This window comes from Delphinapterus leucas, chromosome 17, assembly GCF_059928025.1.
Source record: "Delphinapterus leucas isolate spDelLeu-1000000601 "Yukka" chromosome 17, BTC_Dleu_Yukka2, whole genome shotgun sequence".
Lineage (NCBI taxonomy): Eukaryota > Metazoa > Chordata > Mammalia > Artiodactyla > Monodontidae > Delphinapterus > Delphinapterus leucas.
In genome coordinates this window covers 46,203,010-46,219,847 of record NC_143145.1, presented here as the reverse complement: position 1 = coordinate 46,219,847, position 16,838 = coordinate 46,203,010, and the positions used below count along the sequence as shown (strand labels likewise).

General features: G+C 37.0%; 1 protein-coding gene across 1 annotated transcript in view; it reads left to right on the top strand.

Moving 5' to 3' along the window:
* The first annotated feature begins 30 nt into the window (after nt 1–30).
* Nucleotides 31–16,838, top strand: part of LRRC69 (leucine rich repeat containing 69) — a 104,141-nt gene continuing 87,333 nt past the window's right edge. The window contains exon 1 of the mRNA XM_089898934.1: nt 31–8,842. Within this exon, the coding sequence (XP_089755060.1) occupies nt 8,660–8,842 (183 nt within the window). The 5' untranslated portion in view covers nt 31–8,659. The remainder of the gene's footprint in view (nt 8,843–16,838) is intronic.

The following is a 16,838-nucleotide window of genomic DNA, read 5'->3' as shown; positions in this document are numbered from 1 at the left end:
TAGAATTTTATTCAGCTTTTATTTTGTCCTCATATATAATTGAAAATAATAGTCACAGATTCTAATATTTATAACATTTATATTATTTTATTATTTTAAAATTATGAAAGGCAAATTAATTAGAAAAATATCTAAAACTATTGGGTGTTAAAGAAGAAAAGAAAAAGGAATAAACATCTGTGTAAGAATATGAAGCAGTAAGAAGGAAATCTATGCAAATTAGTGCTGCCACATATTTGTTAATACATTGTCTTGGTATACGTTGTCATGAGCTAGCTGAAGGACAGTTTTTTTCTGAAAATTTAGTTTGTAATTTCATACTGTTTTTACTTTTACTGAACAAATGAGAGAGGGATGTTTCTTCATGTCCGTGTGTGTGTTTTTATATACGTTGATTCTTCTAAGTCTTGTTTGAAATGTATCTTTCTCTATCTTATGGAAAAAGTAGAACTCACAGGGTTTCTAATTCATTTTTTAAAGTAAGTTTTAGAAACATCAGTTCTTGTTCTTTACCCCGTCTTGTTCCCTCCTGTAAGACCTTTGAACTGACATTCGGAGTTGGGTGCAACCTGCTTCACCTAGCTTACTGTCCTGGTCTCAGCTTAAATAGCACCGACCTAGGTAAGTTCCCCAGAGTTCTCCTACCTGGGCTAGGTTAGGTACCCCACTTGATGCATGTTGCTTTCTAGTAACTCTATACTTATAATTAGTTATTTACATTTAGTTGTTTATTATTATTATTGTTGTTATTATTTCCCCTTAGTCTTTAAGTGCTTAGAAACAAGGACTTGCTGATTACTATTAAAATATGTAGCACATTGCTTGGCCTATATATTAAGTGCTTAATGCTTGTTAATTGTTGTAAGATCAGCTGAGAGGATAGGATATGACTCTGAGGAGTTTCATTAGGCTAGTGGGCTGTTAGGAATAGGACAAGATAGTGACTTAGAATTCTGCTTGCTCACAGAAGGGCTGCTTTCTAATTTATATTACCCTTGGATGAATTCTTAAGTCTTCTGGTTAGTTGAAAGGAAGAATGGAACCCAAGAAAGGAAGAATGGAACCCAAGAGAGCTTTCTTTGTTCTTAACTTCTGATAGTGTGTTACAGTTAATTTACCTTCATGTGTCAATTAAGACAATTTGATTTTAACGAATCTAAAAAATATAATGGTCCTCTAAAATAAGTATACAGACCAAAAAGAAAACCTTGGTTAATATACTGACCAAGAAGAAGATTACAGTTGTCTTATTTCAGTGTAATCAGGATGCCTAGTATACCTTACTGAAACAAATTACTGCCTTTGTACAAGCCTGCTGAATTTATTATTTTTCTGAACAGGAATGACTTATAATCTTTCTCCTGATTTTGCTTAAAATACCAACCCCTGCCTTCTGTAAGGATTAAATAAGTCCACTTATATAAAGAATTTAGTACACTGCCTGACACAGTAAATTCTCAGTAAAGGTAGTTATGTTTTCTTTTGTACAGCTTCACATAGACATTTAAATCAAGATCTTCACCTTTTGTTAAATCTAAAGTGTGCAAGTACTACTCTTGGGACTGATAGAAGGTGCTAACATATGCCCCTTGCACCAAGGACTTGTCTCCCTGCTGTGTGTTAGGTTGAAGTAGTGATGGATAAGGAAGAGGATAGTGGAGCTAAGGTCCAGCAGGGGTTGGTTTGCCCAATACCCTGTTTTCATAGATAATGGGGATGAGACTTGAAGAGGTTAAGAATGAATAACTTGCTAAACCATACTGCTAGTAAATGGCAAGGCTGACCATAGAAGGCAGGCCTTTGAGAATCCAAAACCCTTTAAATCAAAACTTCCATTTCCATATTTAAACAGAAAACCAAGAGAAATACAATAGCCTTGTTTATTACAGAAGAGAGAATTTCTACAGTAGATTTCTAGTACATGAAGCATCTGCTTATGTTTGGAAACTTCTACCTTGGGACTATCTGTGCCCCAAGTCTCAGACCACATTTTCATCACAAAATAAGCTTGTCAAAACAAATCAAATAAGTGTATTGGTTTCTGCCATAACCTGTATTTATGAACTCCAGTTTTCCATGCATTTCTGTAGCATTCAAAGCCTTTTTAATTTGTCATAGGGACCCCTATAAGAGTAGGAATTACCCAGGTTCTCTGTATTATAGAGTATTAATAAATGGAACAAGCCCTCTCTGTGTTAATAAAATTAGTGAATTTTTTAACTTTAAGGTCCTTGAGATTCTAGAATGCTATATAGTTTAGCATTCTTATAGCACTTTATCCTTCCACAGTAGTTTACAGTCATTAGTTAGATATTTCTCACACATCTCAGTGGAATAGTTTGGTATTCTTTCTTGTTGTTTTACTGACGACAAGACAGATATAGCTTAGTTTGACTGACTTATTTAAGTTTCCATAATAAGCCAATTGCGCCGTTTGGATTAACATTCAATTTAAGGTTCCTTGTCCTGTGCTGAATTCACAGGATGATGCTGTCTCAAAACCTGGTGATTTTTCATCAGATTATCCTGCCAAATAGATTGATTTCTGGTTGCTAGGAAAGCTCTGGATGCTGACATTCCACAAAGCTAACACATACAGCAAAGAAAGCAACCCTTTCAGCTGGGCTTCCATAGGGAATGCATTTAAGATGCAGGTCAAAACTCAAAACGTTGAAATGGTGAACCCCATCTCCTTTTTTACTTTTCCTATGTCTTCATAAAGCTGGACCTGTGCCACAGCCTGACCCTGCCCAACTCTTATTTCCCAACTCACATCCTAAATTATGGTTCATCCCATCTAATGTACCTATGAGATCAGGTTCTAGTCACAATCTTACCTACATTATGCTTTATCATTTCCTCTCTATCCCTTTTTCCCTTTCACCTAGAATAGTACAGAAGCCTCATAATTGCTGTCCCTCCTCCAGTCTTAACTCTCATAAACTCTCCCTTCATGCTGCTGTGAACTGCCAGAAATGCAAATCTGGCTACTGTTTTCCCTACCTAAACTTTCCAGTGGCTCCCCATTCCTATGGGATGAAGTCCACATTCCTTATTGTGGCATTTAAAGGAGGTCCTTCACGACTGGTCCTACATACCTCTCCAGCATCAACTTCCATCACTCCTTTCTTTAGACTTACGCACTAGAATTATTTATATTCCCCATGGCCCTGTGTATTTCATGCCATGAACATTTTTTCGTGCTCCTTTTATTTAAATTCTTTCCCCCCTCACATTTATTTCATCAACTAGTTAGTCCTTTTAAACACATTATGACTGGACTCAGCAGTCAACAGCAAGAAATCTTCCTTGAACCAACAAATCAGATTCTTTGCCACTTTGTGTATTTATTTAAATTAGCATTTATTATATTGAAATGTTGGCTTCATGAAAGAAATGACCTATCTTGTTCCTTACTCTGTCCCCCGTGCCGCAGTGCTGTAATGCTGCCTAGGCATGTAATGGGCACTTGATAAATATGTGATTATTGTAATATTTGCAACATATACATATACCAAAGCATTATGTTGTATACCTTAAACTTATGTACTTACAATGTTAACTGGAAAACTTACAATGTTAACTGGAAAGCTTACAATGTTAACTGGAAAAACTGGAGGCATCTAGTGTTAATATCACGCATCCTGTTGCTAGTCTACTGGCTCACTTCACTAGTGTGAAGTAACAGTTGAGCCTGTAGCTTCTCCCACTTCTGTTGGATATTTCCTTAAGCATCTCAATTCTGGGGCAGGCATAGCACCAGACACAAAAGCAACAGACCTACACAGATGGTTTAACCAGCTTCTATAATTACCTAAGGTCAAAGTCTATATGATTCCTAGTTGGTCTTTTTCTCTGATTGAACCCTGATACAGAATTTGCTGCTATAACAAATTATCTAAACCACGTAATGGGGCTTTGGGACTGGGCCTCAGGTGTAAGTAAGAAAGGCCTTGAAGAGATTGTTAGCAGGGGCCTGTTGTCAGTCCAGGAGGCTGTTGGTGAGGGTTTAAAGGAATATGAGGAAAATGTTATTGGAACCTGGAAGAAAGGTGACTTCTCTTACATAGTAGAAGAAAGTTTAGCAGTGATGCCAGCAGCATTAACATGGAAAATAAGAAGTATATCTCATCAACTGGATGATCTACCTAAGGAACTATCTGGATTCTTCTAGCTGCCTATAATAAATGACGGGAAAGGCAAGCAAGAGGACAAATTATTAAATATAAATGAGCCACGAAGTTTGGGGTTTGAAAAACAAAACAAAACTTTCTCATTCCTAGCCTCTCCAGACAGTAAATGATGCTAAAATTAAGGAATGAATTCCAGATAGGGAACTGTCACGAAAATGAACTCCAAAGATGAAGCCAAAAGCATGACTGTAAAACGCTTTGTTAAGACTTCAGGAAGATTAAAGACATTTTCTAAACAACAGATGAGAGAGCTTCTAAAATTCTTAAGGCTATTGTCCCACAGTAGTTTCACATGGGAACCCAAAATAGAGAAGGGCTATTGCAAAGAGATTTTGGGGTGTTGCTTTTGTCTGATGGAGTGAATTATGAACTGTTTCAAGGCAAACGTACAAAGTTTTTAAAGGGATTATATCAGTTTGGGTCAAAAGTGACAGTATAAAGTGAAAAGATGAACCCTCATACATTGCTGGTAGCAATATAAACTGATGCAGCCACTTTGGGAAACAGTCTGGCAGTTCCTCAAAGGGTACCATATGACCTCTCCTATATATATGCCCAAGAGAATTGTACACAAATGTTCATAGCATTATTTGTAATAGCCAAAAAGTAGAAACAATCTAAATGTAAGTCAACTGGTAAGTGGATAGAGTATAGCCATATGATTGAATATTTTTAGTCAATAAAAAGGACTGAAGTACTGGTACATGCTCTAACATGGATGAACCTTGACAACATTATGTTGAATAAAAGACATATTATATGATTCATCTATATAAAATTCCCAGAACAGGAAAATCTATAGAGACAGAAAGGAGAGTAGTGGTTACTAGGGCTGGGTGGATGGGAAAAATGGGGAAGTGATTGCTAAAGGATCCAGGGTTTCTTTTTGGAGTAATAAGAATATTGTAAAACTGATTGTGGTGATGGTTGAACAACTTGGTGAATATACTTAAACCAGTGAATTATACATTTAAATGGCTGAATTGTATGATATGTGAATTATAATTCAAAGTTGTTACAAAAAAATAAGAAAATGAAGAGAGGCCTTTGGACTCTTCTATGGACAGGAAGCAGTCTGAGGAAATTCAGCAAACATGGGCTGTGTTTTATGGAAAGAGAAAAACAATTCAAGAGCCCTAATCAAGGAACTGACAGCATATATCTAGCTGGGTTCCAGAATTGCTATGATCCAGTGGCTGCTTTGTGCCTCTAATTTTCTTCTTTTTTGAGTGGAACTGTCTATTGCCTGTTCCATGTTTCACCAGTTGTTAAATTCTGGTTATGTGGGGACAGATATGTTGGCTCTTTAGCTCACAGGTCTTCAGATCAAGATGAACTGTACTTGAGCTGGACTTAAGGAACTGGCCCTGAGAAGCCACATTCACTTTGTACCTGATTTAGATGACAAGATTTTGGGATTTGATGCTCTAAATAACTGAAGCTTTTGGGGAGGTGGGCTCTTGGTAGAAGGCAACTCTATTTTGTGTGTTGGAGGAATGTATGTAACTCATGGCCAGGGGATAGACTGTTTTGGGTTTTAAGACATGTCTACTTACCATCAAGAGGCTGGGTCTAATTCTTCTTGCTTTGAATATGGGCTGGCCTCAGTGACTTGTTTCTAATGAATAGAATGTGGCAGAAGTGATGCTGCATGACTTCTGAAGCTAGGGCAATATAACTTCTGCTCCATTTTCTCTCTTGGGATGCTCTCCATTAGAACCAAGCCACTGTGTTGGGAGGAAGCTCAGGCCACATAGGAGAGGCTACAGGTAGGTGTTCTGGCTAACTGCCCTAAAGTTCCAGCCAACAACCAGCACCTACCACCAGATATGGGTGAATGAGCCTTTAATTTCTGCCCCAGACCCCAGCTGTCACCAAGAAGAACATTGACAAGCTGTCCCCATTGAGCCCTGCCTAAATTGTAATTTGTGAATAAAATAAATGTTTTAAGCCATTAAGTTTCACAGCAGTTTGTTATTTAGCAATAAATAACTGGAACAGGCAGTATTAATAGGATTGATTGCATATTGGAAGTAAGACAGGAGGAGGAATTAAGAATGTTTACCAGATTTTCTATGTTAAGCAAATTAATAAAAAAGCAGTATTCGATTGTGGTGGCCTCTTTACCCATTTAAAGCAGGAAGAAATCACCAGTGTTTAGATAGTGTCAGCTGCGGTACAGGCCATACAGTGTTACTTTAGAGGAGATGAGTGTCCATGAGACTTTTTTTTTTTAAAAAAAAGAACCAAAGCTTTATGATCACTTTGTTTAGATAGTAACAGCATGATTGTTCTTAGGAAACTAAAAGAATATCGAAACAAAGACATTGGAAGATAGGTTTGGAAGAGATAAAAAGAGCAGTGATCAAGTATCTGAAAAATGATTTTATCATTTTAGCAATTGGAAATCTATTAATCAGCACCTCTTTTTTAACTGTTATGATATTGATGTTCATTATAATAGCCTGTTATAAATTTAATGATTCTTCTTTAGGACTTTGGCACTTGCTTTGCCCTCTTATTGGAAAAGCTCCTGTCTCAAATAGTACCCTCGCAGTAAAGCCTTCTCAGGTCATCCTAACATTGCAAACTCCTCACTCGCACACTTCCTAGTTTTTTTTAACCTGTTTTTATAATTTTTTTCTTAAGCACCCAATGCCATCTAATGTACTAAGTTTACTTATTTATCTTGCTTTCTTTTCTCCCCCTTCTAGAATGTAATTTCATTGAGAGAGGGGTTTTTGTCATTTTAATTCACTCCTCTATCCCCAGTGTCTGGAACAGTGTTGCACATAGTAGCTACTCCTAAATGTTTGTTGAATGAATGAATGAAGGGATTTGTGAATTACAATGGAAGATGGAATTGTGTTCTGACTACTTTCAATGTGGAATACATTTTACAGTATTCATGTTTTTGAAAATCAGCAGTCTAAATGTGATATACATATGTAGCCCAAATGCCTCCAAGCCTCATAACTGGCCCTAATGGGGTTCTAATCAAATATCATTGGCTTCATCTCCTCTCCCTTAACTCTTTTGTCCTTGTCCGAATCTTTCACTTGGAAATTTTCAAATATTATACAAAATATAATAAGAATAGTATAATCAACCCCTATGTACCCATTACTGAGCATCAATAATTACCAATGTTTGGTCAATCTTATTTGATCTGTTTCTTCCACCCACGTTTCTGCCCTGCTTATTTAAAAAAAAAATTCAAGACATCATGGCTTTTCACTTGAAAATTCAGATGCATTTCTAAATGTTAGGTACATTAAAAAAAATACTACCACCATGTAATTACTACACATAACAGAATTAGCAGTTCCTATCATCTAGTACCCAGTCCATGATCAAATTTCCTCAGTCGACTTAGAAATATTTTTATTCAAATAAGGATCCAAACAAGATTCACAGATTGCATTTGGCTGTTACTTTTCTTAAGTCTCATTTCACAACAGTTTCCCCTTCTTTTTATTAATGACATTGATTTGTTGGTTAAACATTGTGTCATTTGCCTTGCAGAATTTCCCGTGTTCTAGATTTGGCTGACTGCTTGTCTGAGATTAATTTAGCTTGTTTTCTAGTCCTCATATTTTCTGTAAATGGTATTTAGATATAGGAGCATGATTAAACTCAGATTCAGTTTTTAGGCAAGAATGTTTTATAGGTGGCACTGTGTAATTTTTACTGTATGACATCATGAGACTTAAAAACAATATATGATTGTCTCAATTTTAGTGGTGCTAAAATTGATTAGTAGGTTAAGTTATTAGCCTGATTTCTTACTTGCAAATTTCATCATCAACCTTTCACCTAATGCTTTTAGCACCCAATTATGATCTTTACGTATATCCATTATTTCATTAGATTTACCAAAATGGTGATTTTTTCTAAATCTATTTTTTTCTTCCTCATTTATTGGCTTCTATTTTTCTGTGAGTAAGAACTTTATTAGGTTACACCAAAATGCAGTTTGTACTGGAAAAGCAGAATAAATGCTTCATTTTTTTTCCTTTATCATTTTTCAGTCTTATGAGTTGGTTCCCTAGCAAGTCCCAAGGTAGTCAATGGGTTTCTTTTATTTTTATAATACCATTATGAGTTCTTAGATTTTAATTATTTTGATGTTTCGGTCCACTCATCATTCTTTCTGATGCTCAAATATTCCCATTTTAGACTAGTGGGAGCCCTTAGAAGTGGCTTCTGTGTCCTTTGATGTGATCTCATTAGTCCTTGGTAACTTTTATCTCTGGCACAAGATATTCTAGGCTCATCTTGTACATTTCCTGCCCCAAACCCAGAATCAGTTATTTTCCCTCCGTACCTTTTACACAGGAAACTATCTAATGCCTCCCACCTTCAACATGGTAGATCTCAGAATGTTTTTGTTTCCATGACACACCAATTCTACAATTAGAGGTTCTAAAGATGTGTAATAAGGAAGCTATTTCTCTTCCAAGCCCATGGCTGAAAAGTTGTTAGTAAGAGCACTGAAGGGCGGTAAAAGCACTAAAATTGTTACCTTAAATGGAAAGAACATGACAAAGATGCCCTCAATGTTAGAAAAACTGCCCGGCTTGAAGACTCTAGACCTTCAGAATAACCGAATCCCCAAAGTGTGCCCAGAGATAAGCACCTTGACCCAGGTGAGGAACAGCATTATCTTTTTCAATTGAGGATGGAAAATAGGAGGAGAGAAAAGAGTTGAGAAAACAAGAAGCCTTCAATCTCTGGAGACTTAGCTCCCTGGAGACTAATGTGGATGGTTGCTGGAAAGGGATCAGAAGGCTTTCTCCCTTAGTGAATTACATATGGTAGGGAGAGAAGATGTTTCAACTTATCCATGTGTTCTATGACCCGCCTTTGGAATCAGAGGGTTAGGTCTCTGCTATACTCATCTTTCTGGAGGCTGTCATCTGGAAAGGGGTGGGGAGCCTGGATCTACTTGTCTGCCTTGGGGGTTCCATCTGGAAGTGGGTTTGAGGATCCTGGAGATGCTGTTCACCCTGGGGACCATCCTGAAGCTTTTGCATATGGAATGAAGAGAGATTTCTGATGTAAGAAAGGAGTTCTTTTCAATTTCCTGGAGCAGGCTGAACATTGAAATGGAGTGTTGGCAGGAAATGGGAAGGAGGGAACATTCATTTTTTCTGAAGTAGTCTTTAAAAGAAGGTTAGTATTTTAATTAAAGAATATCCTTAAAGAGCAACAGGATGAATCCCAGATGCTTGTGTTAAACATTTCTGCTGAACAATGTGAAACTCCAGCTGCTAAAATCTTGAGGTTGGGAGAAGGCAAGGGATATTAACTTTGCAGTTTTCATTTTCTTCACTTCTAAACTGTCATCAGCACTGAAACAACCTTATAACCAGCCAAGTCATTGTAGTTCATTATAGTTCATTACTTTTGAGTTCAGAGTTACAAAAAAAAAAACAAAACAAAACTCTAGTTTCTTACCTTCACCTACCTCATTTCCTCTTAGGTTTCCAAAATTATTTGAGTTTGTAGTCTGTGGCCATATCTTTCCAAGAAATATGGTAATACTCAAAAACTCCCCCTTTAATAATAACTTCCAAAAGTGCATTTGTAGAACAGATTTGGACTTTTTTTTCCCTGAATTTTATTTATTTATTTTTATACAGCAGATTCTTATTAGTTATCTATTTTATACATATTAGTGTATATATGTCAATTGCAATCTCCCACCCCACCCCCCACTGCTTTCCCCCTTTGGTGTCCATAAGTTTGTTCTCTACATCTGTGTCTCTATTTCTGCCTTGCAAACCAGTTCATCTGTACCATTTTTCTAGATTCCACATACACACGTTAATGTGTGATATTTGTTTTTCTCTTTCTGACTTACTTCATTCTGTATGACAGTCTCTACATCCATCCACATCTCTACAAATGACCCAATTTCATTTCTTTTTAATGGCTGAGTAATATTCCATTGTATATATGTACCACATCTTTATCCATTCATCTGTTGATGGGCATTTAGGTTGCTTCCATGACCTGGCTACTGTAAATAGTGCTGCAATGAATATTGGGGTGCATGTGTCTTTTTGAATTATGTTTTTCTCAGGGTATATGCTCAGGAGTGGGATTGCTGGGTCATATGGTAGTTCTATTTTTAGTTTTTAAAGGAACTTCCATACTGTTCTACACAGTGGCTGTATTGGTTTACATTCCCACTAACAGTGCAAGAGGGTTCCCTTTTCTCCACACCGTCTCCAGCAATTATTGTTTCTAGATTTTTTGGTGATGGCCATTCTGACCTGTGTGAGGTGATACCTCATTGTAGTTTTGATTTGCATTTCTCTAAATATTAGTGATGTTGAGCAGCTTTTCATGTGCCTCTTGGCCATCTATATGTCTTCTTTGGAGAAATGTCTATTTAGGTCTTCTGCCCATTTTTTGATTGTGTTGTTTGTTTTTTTTAATATTGAGCAGCATGAGCTGTTTATATATTTTGGAGATTAATCCTTTGTCTGTTGATTCATTTGCAAATATTTTCTCCCATTCTGAAGGTTGTATTTTCATCTTGCTTATGGTTTTCTTTGCTGTGCAAAAGCTTTTAAGTTTTATTAGGTCCCATTTGTTTATTTTTGTTTTTATTTCCATTACCCTAGGAGGTGGGTCAAAAAGATCTTGCATGATTTATGTCAAAGACTGTTCTTCCTATGTTTTCTTCTAAGAGTTTTATAGTGTCCAGTCTTACATTTAGGTCTTTAATTCATTTTGATTTTATTTTTGTGTATGGTGTTAGGGAGTGTTCTAATTTCATTCTTTCGCATGTAGCTGTCCAGTTTTCCCAGAACCACTTATTGAAGAGACTGTCCTTTCTCCATTGTATATGCTTGCCTGCTTTGTCATAGATTAGTTGACCACAGGTGCATGGGTTTATCTCTGGGCTTTCTATCCTGTTCCATTGATCTATATTTCTGTTTGTGTACTGGTACCATATTGTCTTGATTACTGTAGCTTTGCAGTATAGTCTGAAGTCAGGGAGCCTGATTCCTCCAGCTCCATTTTGTTCCCTCAAGATTGCTTTGGCTATTTGGAGTCTTTTGTGTCTCCATACAAATTTTCAGATTTTTTTGTTCTAGTTCTGTAAAAAATGCCATTGGTAATTTGATAGGGATTGCACTGAAACTGTAGATTGCTTTGGGTAGAACAGTCATTTTCACAATATTGATTCTTCCAACCTAACAACATGGTATATCTCTCCATCTGTTTGTGTCATCTTTGATTTCTTTCATCAGTGTCTTATAGTTTTCTGAGTACACGTATTTTACCTCCTTAGGTAGGTTTATTCCTAGGTATTTTATTCTTTTTGCTGCAGTGGTGAATGGAATTTTTTCCTTAATTTCTTTTTCTAATCTTTCTTTTTCAGTGTATAGGAATGCAGGAGATTTCTGTGCATTAATTTTGTATCCTGAAACTTTACCAAATTCATTGATTGGCTCTAGTAGTTTTCTGATGGCACCTTTAGGATTCGCTGTGTATAGTATCATGTCATCTGCAAACAGTGACAGTTTTACTTCTTCTTTTCCAATTTGTATTCCTTTTATTTCTTTTTCTTTTCTGATTTCTGTGGCTAGGACTTCCAAAACTATGTTGAATAATAGTGGTGAGAGTGGATATCCTTGGGATATGGACTTTTCTAATGAGACAGAGGAGTTTCTTTGCAAAGGAATTCAAAATTTGACTGAACCAAAAGCCAATTCTCCACCTCTGCTTGAATTTTTTTCCATTAAAGTAACAGTGCATTGTTTTAAAAAAATCAAATAATATAAAAGGTTTATAATAAAAAGTATCTCTCTTCTGTTCCACTCCCCCTCACCCACAATTAATTTTGACTTCTATTTATAACCACTTTTAATTTTTTTGTTTTCTTGATTTGTCCATTTTAGATATCACACTCCTTCATCTTCCAAATATATTTATATTAATATGTTTAGTTTCTCCATAGTTATCTTTTAAATTTAATATTATTACACCTTGGTTTCTTTTTTTAAGTTAATTTTTATTGGAGTATAGTTGATTTACAATGTTGTATTATTTTCTGCTGACAGCAAAGTTAATCAATTATACATATACATATACCCACTCTATTTTATATTCTTTTCCCATCTAGGTAATTACAGAGTATCAAGTAGAGTTCCCTGTGCTATACTGTAGATTTTTATTAGTTATCTGTTTTACATATAGTAGTGTGTATGTGTCAATCCCAATCTCCCAACCTTTGTTTCTTTCTTCATCAACTACAATCTCTTTTTATTCCCCACTTGGTAAGATGGCAATGTTGGCATCTGTAATCCACTTTCAGCTCTCCTTCCCTCTTCCTCTTCACAAATTATAAACTTCTTACTTTTATGAGATGTATAGTATTTATAATCTATTCAGTTATCACCATGATTAAATCTTTGTCTCATGGAGAATTCTAAAATTCTAAAACATATACTGTTAATAAGTAAATATCATTTATATGGAACCAATTAATATACTATGATTATATTTTCTTCCTCAAATACCATTTTTGTTTCTTTGGGGTTTCTAATTGTCTTTCACTTATTCTTGTGCCTTTTGCCTTTATCATGGCCTCATTTTATTTTAAATGTGATCATATTACATACCCTATCAAATGTGCTTTTTTCTTGAGTAACTTCCTTCCAGGGAGCCTCTGTCCTCCTGCCCCAATTTAAGCTGCTTACTGTCTAGGTTTGCTGAATACTGTCAGCCCTGATATCCCTTTGTGGCTCCTGACTTGGACCCACTGTTACCTGGAACCATGTTTTCCCTCTTTTTTGGTTTACTCACTTATTTTGTAGAAATAACTCTCCAGATAACACCCTAGTCTAGGTATGTGGTAATTAAATTTTTTGAACTCTTGCATATCTGAAAACATGTGCATCCTTCTCTCCTGTTTAATAGTTGTTTAGTAAAAAAGTTACAGATTGTAGGGCTTCCCTGTAGGGTGGCGCAGTGGTTGAGGGTCCGCCTGCCGATGCAGGGGACACGGGTTCGTGCCCCGGTCCGGGAGGATCCCACATGCCGCGGAGCGGCTGGGCCCGTGAGCCATGGCCACTGAGCCTGCGCATCCGGAGCCTGTGCTCCGCAACGGGAGAGGCCACGACAGTGAGAGGCCCGCATACCACAAAAAAAAAAAAAAAAAAAGTTACAGATTGTAAATTATACCCCCTCAGGAAAAAAAGCCGAAGAGTCTGATCATTATTACTTTGTCTTCTTGTGGCTCCCCCATTACACTCCTCCTCATCCTTTGACTATTTAGGAGAGATCCTAAATTTTGACTTCCCAATTCAATTTCCTTAAACAGGGTGTTGGCCCAGCTCAGCCCTTACTTTGAAAGAAGAAGTCACATTTTACTTTTAAAGAAGAATTCAACTGATTAGAAACTAGGCTTCTTGTGGTCTATCTTTAAAGTGCTTTACAAGTCAGACTCAGGCTAATGGCATTATTGTTTCACTGCTATGAACTAGCAATTTTTTTCATGTAGAGTTTCCAATGTTGTGGAGTTTTGAAGAAAATCTGTTTTCCCTTTATAATGGGAGTTCTAGAAGCAGCTTGAATAAAATGTGCTAGAAACCCTCAAAAGATCGATAGAGATTATTTACACAGTTCGGAAATACTGCTCATTCTCCCAGCTGCTAATAGAAAGGGAAAACAAAACTTTCAGAAAAGAGAGAGCTTAGAGAGCTGCAAAGAGCCCTGGAAGAGTGTCTGCAAGTCCTGATACTTCAACCTTTTCAGCCACTCACCAACTAAACATAAGATATTTAATCTCACTGGGTCTCAATTTCTGCCTTCATTTATTCAAAGCCACACTTAAGTATTGAGCACCATCTATGTCTCAGGTAATTTGGCAATTAAAAAAAAAACAGATGAAAATACCTGCCTTCATGGAGCTATGTTCTAGTCAGAAGAGATGCAAGAAAGAAACATGCAAAACAGGTGGGAGGTAGTATTAGTGCTAAGGAGAAATATATAGCAGATAAAGCAGGCAGGGTGCATTGCGGCATTCAGCTGAAATGCTGCCAAGTGTCCTTGTGGTCTTCATATCTTGATGATACTTATGTCATAGTTCAAAGATGATCATGATTCTTACTCTAACAATTTTCTATAAAATCCCCGAATGTGTTTTTTAAAAGTTAGTTTGAATTCTTTCTTGTGGTGCTACAGGTCGTGCTTTTAATAATGATTGAAACTCCCCCTATCTTTTTTTTTTTCCTTTGGGTCTATACTCTGCTTGACTTTTGGGTTAGTCTTTCTTTTATCATTATAGGAAGTCCAGTTTGCCCCAATATACTGATTTTTTGGTTATATTTGCCACAGAATGCACAGCATTAAAATAGTCTTGATATTTAACTTCCTAAAAGAAAAGTAATACTTAGAAAATTTTTGCACTCACAAAATGGTATCAAATAGAATAACACCATCCACCATACACTGAGAGCCAGGCATAATGCTAGGAACTCTGTTCATTTTCAAGGAAGTTATAATTATCACTCTCATATGGTTAATAAAATTTATGATTCAGAAAGGTTAAGTCATTTGCTAAGGTCAACCAGTGAATACATGTATAAAATGAGGTCTCTCTTTTTTTTTTTTTGCGGTACGCGGGCCTCTCACTGTTGTGGCCCCTCTCGTTGCGGAGCACAGGCTCCGGACGCGCAGGCTCAGCGGCCGTGGCTCACGGGCCTAGCCGCCCCGCGGCATGTGGGATTCTCCCGGACCGGGGCACGAACCCATGTCCCCTGCATCGGCAGGCGGACTCCCAACCACTGCGCCACCAGGGAAGCCCTGAGGTCTCTTTTGAGGTTGTTTTCAGCTGTATTGTCTTATTATTCTATACACTTAGTGTGAAATTCACCAGGGTGTGTTTTTCAATTTATAGTTCCTAAAAACAAAAGTTGGATTGCCTAAAGGTGGCAGGTTTGAACAATACATGAATTGTTCCCACTCTCCATTTGTTTATATATCCATTCTTTTGACAAATATTTACCATTCATCTTCTTGTGTCTATGGTGGTCCTGAGGACACAGATGTGAAAAAAAAGTAAGGTCTTTGTCTTCATTTGGGAATTAAATTAAATGTTAATATATGTCAGCTCAATGCCTGACACTGAAACTTTGAAATAAATTAGAGTTGCTATGGTGGTCTAACTAGCAACAATGATAAAATGGAAGGAGATTCTTTAGAGAATACAGATTCTATTTTTTTTCTTTGCTAATTTGACTAATGAAACTGGAAATTTTCAATCACTTCTAATGACATGATAAAAATGGATTAATGTCCTATAATTTATGGTGAATGCATTTGGCCTAGGACTAATGAAGTGCTGGTATATCAACAGTTTTCAAAGATGCACTTTATTATAACTCTTTAGGGTGGAGACCTTTGTCTTGTCCCTAGTGCCTGGCACTTAGTAAACCATCAAATGTCAGTTTGAGTGAAATGGGATGTAAGCCATTTTCAAAGTCCAACTTAATCAAACACAGAGCTATCATGATAGGTTTAAAATCTCCAAAGAAACAAATAGCCATTATCTCTAATTGTGTACAGCATTGTTGACATGCATCATAAAGTCCAATGGTAGTACAGCAATGTTCACCTTAAGTGGTTCACACGTGTAGCTGCCCAGGACAAAGATGTGGTCTGCCATAGCTTTTTATTTGACCATAAACAATTGACAGTAAATAAAGGCAACTCTAAGCAGAGTTGGGTAGTTTGTAAATTGTTATTGCATCCCTAGTCTCTCCTTTTCATACTTTTACTGTCCTTTTGGATGACCCCCTAACCCAATCACCCCCCTCCCTTCCTCCTTCCCTCCCTCCCTTCCTGCCTTCCTTCTTTTCTATGTTTAACAAATAGTTATTGTGCCTGCTAGTAGTAGACTAGCACTCTGCTAGATGCTGATAATACAAAAAGGAATGAAAACATCATGTGTCCCAACTCTCAGGTTTAGTGGAAAAAGGTAATCAAATATACAAATACATGTAAACTTATAATTGTGAAAAGTGTCATGAAGAAGAATTATATTGTGTTATGAGGAGTTGTAGTCAGAGAAATCAGGGAAGATAGACCTGAGAAGTGCAACTGAGATAAGATCTGAAGGATGGGAGTTATGCAGAGGAACACAAGAGGAAAACCATATGCAACAACTTTCCCTATCTCTCCCTCCTTGGGCATTCTGGGTCTCACTAAGTCTGGCAGAACAGAAAGGATCTGACATTGTTTTTACTGTTTGTCAGCATCAAGCCTGTCCTTTCCCTGTCCCATCCACTGGAAATGCGCTCTTCCTCCATCAAGTAGGTAACGCCTCATGTTTTCTAAGCCTGGCTTTGCTATAAAAACAAGGCTTTCTTATACTTGTTTATTGTATCCTGTCCTGGCACACAGACACCTAGTGAATTCCTTCTCTCTACACTACTTTCATTCCTCCTTTGCCTCTGCTTGTATGCCCAAGCCTGCATTAAGCCTCTTGAACCCCTACTGGAACTTCTGCTTCTTCCTCTAGCTGTCAGATGTCTAGAAGAGCCCCAACCCTCTTCTCTGACTTGCCAACTGAGCACATAATCTCTCTGTGCCTCCCTTGATTTATCTCATGTATAGTGTCTT